General features: G+C 36.8%; 1 protein-coding gene across 1 annotated transcript; it reads right to left on the reverse strand.

Moving 5' to 3' along the window:
* Positions 1–1,451: 1,451 nt before the first annotated feature.
* Positions 1,452–7,201, reverse strand: LOC147273686 (Protein kinase superfamily protein). The gene is made up of 15 exons (XM_086227413.1): positions 6,817–7,201; positions 6,651–6,700; positions 5,200–6,078; positions 5,025–5,091; positions 4,870–4,932; positions 4,551–4,614; positions 4,348–4,441; positions 4,183–4,266; positions 4,015–4,104; positions 3,844–3,892; positions 3,059–3,589; positions 2,912–2,973; positions 2,117–2,226; positions 1,949–2,036; positions 1,452–1,860 (listed from the first exon to the last, which is right to left on the reverse strand). Exons 1-15 carry the CDS (start codon positions 7,199–7,201, stop codon positions 1,561–1,563), a joined length of 2,916 nt encoding a protein of 971 aa, XP_086083539.1. The 3' UTR covers positions 1,452–1,560.
* Between the last annotated feature and the right edge of the window lie 2,254 nt (positions 7,202–9,455).

A 9,455-nucleotide genomic window follows, 5' to 3' on the forward strand; every position in this document is an offset into this window, starting at 1 on the left:
TACTAAGCTGTTGAACTTTTCAGTTTCGTTCGGTAGCTTACTACCAAACAAAACTGAAAGACTCGACAACTTACTACCGAACGAAACCAGAATGTTCAGCAAACCAGTGTCGAAAGATCTGCGAATCCGAAAATGAATAACCAGAAAATTCACTATTGCACTTTAAAAAACCTCACTCCAAATCATCACAAACAGACGAAAAAAGTATTAGGATTGATTAACCAATTGAAATTAAATAAAAAAGCATTAGATTTACATTCAAATCCAAAAATTTTAGGTTAGGATATGTCTCCAACTTCCAATGGCTATGGTGGAGAGAGGATGCATGGGCGGCGATAAAGGCGGGTTGATGGCGGGAGGTGGGTGTCAGCAATTTTGGGATGGAGGTGGGGTCACAGGTGGGGTGTGTTTTGGTTGTGGTTGGAGGTGAGGTTGAGGGTGAGGTGTGTAGTTGTGGTTTAGGAGTGTTGGGTTTGAGGTGTATAAGAATAGTTTTTTTTTTTAAAATAATGTGAGTTGTCCTTTAAAGTAATTTTTCTTTGTGTCAATTAAGTAATTTTACAAAATAAATTAGTAAAGGTGTGCAAAAAAAAAAATTGTGTGCTAATAGTTTTTGGATACTACCGGAGGGCATGCGTTGTGAGTTGACTTAGCTGGATGATGACAAGCAATAAATCCACTGAGTTTTGGTCTTTTCTATAGTTGTATTATATTCTTGTTGGCAAATTGGCATCGCTTGGCCACTAAGAAAAATATCAAGCAATATAAATACACGCCTCCCCAATTGAACATTGCCACATCAGCGATATGACATTGTTTGTTCTGATTGGTCCGATTTCATAATCAATTGCAATTTGGTTTCTAATTTCTTTTCTTTTGTAATGATTTTTGGAGTCTTACAATTACACTTGATATAGGTTGACCTTGGAACCAATAGAAAAAATGGGTTGACTTTGAAAATTCCTTCCCAACCCAAAACGGCAAATAGTCAAATACATATGCACTCCTATTTTGGATACATGGAATAGGGATTAGTGATGTTGCATGTACATGAATTAATAAGGCGATAGTATTTTTCAGTGTTACGTTCAGAAAATTGCAATTTGATACATTCAAAATTTGAGATTATCCTTCTTTCTTTTGGTGATGTCACCTCACCAATCCAAAAATTTTGTAATAATTACAACTATACATATTTCTTCAACCTTTTTCATTAAATCAAGTATTAATTTTTTTTTTTTGCCAGGAAATCAAGTATTGATTTTTAAGTGTAGTTTGATATTACATAATAGAAACTAATCAATGTTAAATTATAGATTTGGGAGCTAATTAACTTTTGATAACCTCAACATCTACAGATGAACCCACTTACAACAAGGTTCCTAGGGGAACAAGTGCACACAGTTTCTGAATTCTAATTTATACTATAGAATCGAAATGGTTACAAATTTTACAAGGTATACACAGAATAAAGATAAGAAAAAGAATACAAGACAATAAAGTACAAGCAGGAAGTTATGATACAAGTTTGTCTAAAAGGCAAATTCTGATGAAGCTGATCTAAGTCTTCTTTTGAGAAATCTTAACAGGTTTGATGATGCTTTCTCCATGTAAAGAGGAACCTTTTCTAGAGTCCATGTAAAGCCTATGCTTTCTGAGTTCTTCATGGCATGGAGCAAAGAACTCATGTCTAAGGGCTTCCTCTGCAGTTATCCTAAGCCTAGGGTTCACTGTCAAGCATTTGTCCACAAGATCAAAAAGGGGTCTAGGGATTTCCTTAAAGAAGTCTGGTCTCCTTGTGCTGCTTCTACACCAATCCTGTAATCTATTAGAGGGCAAAGACTCTGTACTATAGAGGTCCTGTGACAAAATAATGCTTTACAATTCAATGCATATTCTTATTAAAGGAATCATTTGATAGATCACAATTATGAATGATGAATAATACCACTGGATATGAGGATTCGCGGTCGTGTAGCTTGGCGACTTCCCATAAATCTTCACTGCCCCTCAACTTTGCTATATCCTTTATGTTCCTGATAATAACCATTGTAGGGTTGGAAAATGATATACGAGAATGCACATAAAACTTTTGGATCAAAGCAAGGATACTAACTGTTCAGGATCTCCCAAAAAGGGCGTTCTGCCAATCATGAAGTAGAGAATAGTGACACCAGCAGACCAGACATCAACCTTGGGGCCTTGGTGTGGAGATCTGAGGAGAACCTGCATAAACCACACAGAGTGATTGAAAGTCAAAACCTACACTTTTACAGCATGGCCTTTAGATAGAGTAAGTGGGGTACGAATCATTCTCATTTAGCCACCCCTTCACCTTTTTGTTTCTCCACAAGAGAGGAGAGGACAATTATAAAAGGAGGTACTTTCAATCATTTACCATTATTTATTGAAATGACTATATTCCTCCATGACTCCATCTTAACTTATTTCATTAATCAAACTCCATTAAATGAATAAAAAATAAAATGATCAAAATAAATGGGTTCAATTCCATGTCCTATTAAACTGCTCCATTTGCTACAAAAGAATGCATCTTCTGACCAAATTATTTTATCCTAAAAAATCTTTAAGTTAGTAGTGAACTTAATAGTTTATTTTCCATGCTTTGTTGCAGCAATCTCCAGCCAGTTTTAAGTTACATAAAAATGATGTTTTTCTAGCAACATATATTCTTATTTCTCAAATTCTCAGCATTCATGGTTGTCACAGACTCATAGATAATATGTTGGCTATTACTTGGAGAAGTTTCTTATTATGAGTACAATTTAGATCGGAGATGAACTTGCAACAATTTTATGCAGTGTCAGGCTAGGATTAAATTGAGGATATAGAGATTTTAAGTTAGGTAATCATATAAATCTAATAGTTAACCTTTATTATGAATCCTCACCTCTGGAGCCCGGAAGCCTTTAGTTCCAACACAAGGACCTTCTCTCTTCTGCTTTCCACCCTCTAAGAAAAAAAATTAAATATGACAAACTGAAGTAAAGGCATTGTTTAGTCCAACCAGATTGTCCAAATCTTAAAAGGAACAAACCTCTGTTTCTTATCAAGCCTGCACTACCGACACTATTTCCAGTTGAGTGCAGAGGCATCGGAGTGATATAGAAAGGCTTGCCATCGACATTTCCAGGAGGGGCAGGAACCCTCTTTCTCATAGGAGCCGAAACAACAGATGCTGCATGATTCGGACTCTGTCTTGCTTCCTGTACTAGGCTCATGAGCTCTTTCCTTCTTCCTTGGCATAGCAAAGGTTCCCTCAACCTTTCTGCTGAAGGAGTCCTATTGCTTGTTACATCCTTTGCTGATGTTATGCCCGAACCATCTGCACCCTGACTTTTGATGACATTCCAACTACCAGAATCATTATAGGCCTTCATTTGGCTGAAAGTCTTCTTTTTCAGATCCTTCAGATCTAAAGTGGATTTGAAACCTTCTATGGTCTCTCCATTGGCTGTTATTGAAGGTTTAGCACTTGGGAACTTCTTAAGTGTGGCTTGAGGTACAGATTTCACATGAATAAGTTTCTCATCATTGATTTTTAAATCATATCCCACTTTTAATTTGCCTGCAAAAATATGCAAAAGTAGCTTCATCATCTTACACCCTTTCTCTGCAATACTAGTAAGACCAGAAAACTTCAGACAAATACATTTAGCATGTATAAGCAGCTGCCGTTTTTGTTCTCTACATGAATGTCTGTGTGAACAAAGAAAATTTACTGAAAGAAAAAATGTATCTAGGCGAACGATCAAACTAGTGACCATCTAACAAAACAAAACCTAGGTTCAGTATATACATGCCAACAGTAAATCAAGATACTTGGAGGAGATGAAAGCTTACTAGTATTTCCATACTTCTTATGCATATCCTGTCAAACATAGAAAAATAAAAAACACGAATGAATCAGCAGATTTCAATCTGTTGAAAATAGGTAAATAAATCAGTGAAATAAACAAAAAGATAATAAAAATACCAGGAAGTATAACTAACCATGGCAAGATTGAAATCAATGAGGTAACCCTTATTGGCCTTACGAGAGAAAAGGAAATTGCCAGGTTTAACATCTCTATGTACTATTCCCTGGAATGCAGAAAAAAGTATTTTAGAACCTTTTACAAAAAGCTCTTGAATCCAAAGAGAATATACATATATGCTTACCTGCTTATGAAGGCTAGCAAGTGCTTTAAACAAGCAATAGCCATACCACTGGAGCTGGAAAATATCTATATCTTTCTTTAAAACCTAAAGGTAAGATCAATATCAAACATGAGGTTCAGAAAGAAATGAAGAAAAAAATAAGCTATCAAAATGTCCAATAATTACCTCAGGCCTATCATGCTCAACGTGCTGTAATACAAAGCAATTGGAATTTCCATTCTTGATACAGCCTTCATATTTTATCACAAAGTTTTTCCCCCTAAATCACCAAATTCACTGGGATATAAATATTCACTGATTGTAAAAATTCACTACATTATATCTCCAAAGAACAATATTTCTTTAAGTGAAATTTCTATTACACTTACCCAAACCTTTCCAGCATCCTCAACTCATTGTTAACATGGTGCTTATGAGCATTAGCATGTGGGCCTGCATAACCATTAAAGCAATATGAGATCAGGAAGTTCATTTCAGGTTCAACTCAAATGGTAAGAAACCAAATATCAAATATATACCAAGATCATAGGAACATTCTATCAATGACATCAGGTAAGTTTTAGATTTTAATTTTCATTTAAATATATATATATATATATTTGCTAGGAGGCAGCACACATGTTATATTACATAAATAATAATTTTTTTATAGGACGGACTGAAATATAAAAGTTATGTCACACTTACACTTAATGGCAACCTTCGCCCCATCATTCTTGATCCTTGCCCTGTAAACAGTGCCATAACCACCTACCAATTTTGGAAACAGCAATAAAAAATTCCATGATGACAAACACGTTGACATGGATGTAAAAATCCAATATATAATCAGAGCTTCATACCTGAACCTTCTTCTTCTTCTACGATATAAGATTCAAAATTTGGAAGTTCATTTTTCTCTGGTTGATCCTACAGCGCATCATACACTTCTTAATAAAATATAGGATCATCAATGAAAGCATATACTTGCACTCACTGAACCAGAGAGTAGACATTAATTTTTCACGTATAGCACACCTTAGGAGAAATATCTTTATAGCGTCTCTTTCTTTCATTAATATGGATGTCATTACAATTTGTCTTTGGTTTCTGCACTGTGCTGATTGACTTGTGATCTATTTTATGGTACTGGTTCTCTTTGGGAGTGGCAACAGCCTGATCATGGTCTGAGTAGAGTGGTTGCAGTCTTGGAGCCATTTTATCCTTGGGAATGGCCTTCAACTTGGCAGAGAGCTTGAACAATTGCTTTCGAGCAACAGAGAATTCAGTAGCTGGACATATGGTCCGTATCTCATGTCTTCTTGTTTGCTTTTTATTCAAAGGCATCTTATCTTCACAATTCGCCTTTTTCAATCTTCTGGAGTCACTATGAGAAACTATATCAAGAAGAGCAGTATATGGCTTGGACAGATTTTCTATGCCTCCATTAGGGCTGCCAGGATCTACCAACCATTTATCCTGCTCACCTCCCACGGTTCTTTCATCTTTAAGGACTCTAACATTTTTAACTTTACAACTACCATTAACATTCTCATCCATCACTGGTGATATATTGCTTTGTTTAATTTTCTCTAGGCAAAATTCGCCCATGCAGACTGTCTCATCTAAGCTAGCTCCTTCATAAAGGACTAAGTCACCAGAGACACTGACTGGCAGAGCTGGTTCTAAATCAGCTACACAAGCCATTACTGCTTTGTTAACCTTCCTTTGCACAGTTATGTTGGTCCCCAATTGATCTTCTACATGATCAACATTCTTGCATCCACAACTTGATTGTCCAGCACTGTATTTAACAAATAATGGGGAATTCAATAGCAATTTATTCACCTGCATTGTCATGTTTCTTGGAAACATATTTATACTTCTTCTGATGTAGTCCTTCGAATAAAAATGTATCTGCAAAAACTGATCTGATTTAAAAGCTGTCCAGAGAAGAAATTCGCTTGTTTGCCCTTTGTTTATACGGTTATTCAAGACAAAAATGCTTTTGAAATGAAACAGAAGAACCTCGAGGGGATCGATTGTATTTCAAACAAAAGAGAAAAGATGATAAATGATAATGTCAAGTATATGTATACTTCTGCAGCTTATGTATGTTTATTATTATGATATATGCTTTCAAGATCCAGATGCCATCTTACTCAACTTACTAGAAAATGCAACTAAAATTGACACTTTTTATGTTATTTATATGACTTTCCCAACTAATGGGAAAAAGTGATTTTTTTTTTTTTTTAAAGAGAAAAGAAAATTAGTTAAGGAAATCTATAACACTTTTCATTGATAATTTCATAAGTTAACTAGAGAAACGTGATCCCAAAAATTAGTGGAGACCAATTTGCATAATTTTCAAGTTTACAAAACCTAGAAATGAAGTTCAACATTTCTAGACTGAAAATGAAAATAAAAACTATTACAAAAACAACTAAATTTATAAAAATATAAATTCTAGACCGATTTAATTGTACCTTTGGACAAGTATATGTGACTGCTTTTCGTGCTCCACTCTCTTCATTTACTGCAATTCATCACCACCATTTCCAACCAAACATATTAAATCCCAAAAAAAACAAAAACAAAAACAAAAGAAAATTAGAAAAAAAAAAAAAAAAAAAAAAAAACAGCAACAATTACCATTTTCAAAACTTAGAGTCAACCTCCGTTTGGAAAAGGGTACAAACCCAAAATCCAAAACGCACCGTTTCCGCTTCCCCAAGTAGATTCTCAGAGCATCGCCGGCACCGGAACACGAAATGGATTCTGCGAAAGCCGCTACTGCGAGCGGCGACGGTGTGACGTGGAGATCGTCGGATAAGGAGAGCGGCGAGTTGGGGACTGAGCAGAGGAATCGGACCGAGTGAGGGGACGCCGGGAACAGCGTGCATCGGGAGGCGAGCTCGGAGGGCTGAGTTGGGCGGTCGAGTGATAGGAGGAGGCCGAGGAGGTGCCAGGCCTTCTCGGAGTCGGAGATTGTCGAGGTGGTGGTGAGGGCTGAGTCGGTGGTGGGCCGAGTCGCCATTGTCGTCGTAGTTGAGATTTGGATCAGAGAGAGATATAGAAAAGACAGGGAAAGAGATAGGCGCCAAAGTGGCACGTGTAGGGTTTGAGATTTAGCACGTGAGGAGTTCCCGCCATTTTTTTTGTAGTTTTTTCGTTTTTGAAGTGTGCATTATGCCGTTGAACTTTGGGCCTAACCCAAATAGATGGCCCACGGCCAGATTCAGACGGTATTGCAATTTGCAAATAAAGAAAAAAGGTAATGCCAAATAAATAATTTTACAAAATTAGTATTTAGAAATTATTTTAGTGTCTAATTTTAAAGAGTTAATTACACTTACATCCCCTAAGGTTTATCGTCTTTTCACATACACCCCCTGAGGTTTTAATAATTACACATACACCCCATGATGTTTTAAAACTGTTACATACAACCCCTATAGTGAGACGAAAATGATGAGAAATTATGCAAAAAAACATGCTAAGGGATTAAATAATTTAATAAGATTATTCAAGGTGTAAGGTCCAACCTAAATACAAATATTTTCTTTTTTATTTATTTATTTATTTTTCTTGTAGGGGATTATATGCAACAGTTTTAAAACCTCAGGGGGTGTATGTGTAATTATTAAAACTCCAGGGGGTGTATGTGAAAAGACGATAAACCTCAGGGGGTCTAAATATAATTAACTCAATTTTAAAACCCTCTAATCACCTAAAAAATTTGTCTAAACCCCCACCCATCTAGAAACTCTTTCAAAACCTCCTATAACTTATAATCCTAAATTACCCTTCTGACGCGCACTGACACATGCTAACACGTGCTGACGCACACTGACATCACTGTAACTGAATTTTGGTGAAACTGTTTTTTTTTTTTTTTTTTTTTTTCTGGAATTGAAGTTTTTGCTAAAACTCAATATTTCGCTGAAACTAAAATCAAACATTGAAATTAAATTTCATTACACTAAAACTGAATTTCAAGAATTCAGTTACACTGAAACTGAATTTCAAGAATTCAATTACACTGAAACTGAATTGAAGAATTCAGTTATGAATTCACTTACTGAAACTGAATTAAGTGATGAAACAATTACACTTTGACTAAAATACAATTACACCTTAATTAAAAAACAATTATACCTTCACTAAAACAATTACACTTCACTAAAACAGTTACACCTTTACTTGACAAAAAATAACAATTATATCAATTCAGTGTTTCACTATAGACTAAATTCAGTTTCAGTCTGAATTCAATTTCTGTGAATTCAGTTTCATTGCATTCATTAAATTCAAATTCAATTCACTGAATGCACTGAAACTGAATTCAGTGAAATTGAATTTAGTGAAACTGAAACCCTAGACAACGTCATCCGATCACCTCACGCGCGACGAGTACACGACAGTCGCCACTGCCTCGATCTGTTTCTACGTGCAAATTTAATTCATCATATTTCAGAACTATAATTTTATTCAAAATTCATTTAAAACTCATGTTTCACGAACTGAAATTGTTTAATCAATAAATGTAGGCTTAAAGTTTCATATCCAAGAAATTGAATTTTCACGCACTAAAAAATGAATAAAATAAGATTTTAATCGCCACCACTCGCGGCGGAGCAGCTGCAGTGGTCATGAGGTTTGATTTGGGTTTTCTTGTTTCTTCAACAATTGGACCAATCCAAATACATATAATTGAAGAGCACAACGAGGTGAAGAAGATAGGTACCTGACTCGTCGAAAATGGCTGCCGGAAAAGGCAGATCGCCGGTGGAGAAGTTGCGGCCTTTGTGGCTTCGATCTGTAGCCGTGGCTGATCGGATGGAGAATCCAAGCACACCATCGTGCTTAGGACGTCGAGAGGAAGAAGGCTTGAGTGGTTTGGCATTCCAACTTCGCCGAAAAAGGCAGATCGCCGGCGGAGAAGCCACGACCTTTGTGGCTTCGATTTGCCGCCGTGGGTGATCGGATGGAGAATTCGAGCACACCATCGTGCTCAGGACGTCGAGAGGAAGAAGGCTTGGGTGGTTTGGCATTCCAACTCTGCTGGAAAGGAAGATCGCGCGACGAGCACCACCGATCGGAGTTGCGGCGATCTGGGCTGTTTGGGCATGATTCGGGGCGAGTGATGACAGAGGTAGGAAGAGGAGAGAGAGAGAGAGAGAGAGAGAGAGAGAGAGAGAGAGAGAGAGAGAGATAGACAAAGTTGATGGTGGTGGTCTCGCTGGCAACCGTCGCCAGACAACGCCACACGCGCCAGTGACAGCCGTGCG

Source organism: Dryas octopetala, chromosome 9 (genome assembly GCF_963921425.1).
Source record: "Dryas octopetala chromosome 9, drDryOcto1.1, whole genome shotgun sequence".
In the NCBI taxonomy this organism is placed as follows: Eukaryota; Viridiplantae; Streptophyta; class Magnoliopsida; order Rosales; family Rosaceae; genus Dryas; species Dryas octopetala.

Bases quoted from the DNA above. Each gene is read 5' to 3' on its own strand.
- LOC147273686 (XM_086227413.1), bottom strand. From the start codon at position 7,201: ATGGCGACTCGGCCCACCACCGACTCAGCCCTCACCACCACCTCGACA. The intron at 4,105-4,182 runs GTAAGCATATAT...TCTGCATTCCAG, and splicing joins TTGCTAGCCTTCATAAGCAG to GGAATAGTACATAGAGATGT. The intron at 3,893-4,014 runs GTTAGTTATACT...TATGTTTGACAG, and splicing joins TTGATTTCAATCTTGCCATG to GATATGCATAAGAAGTATGG.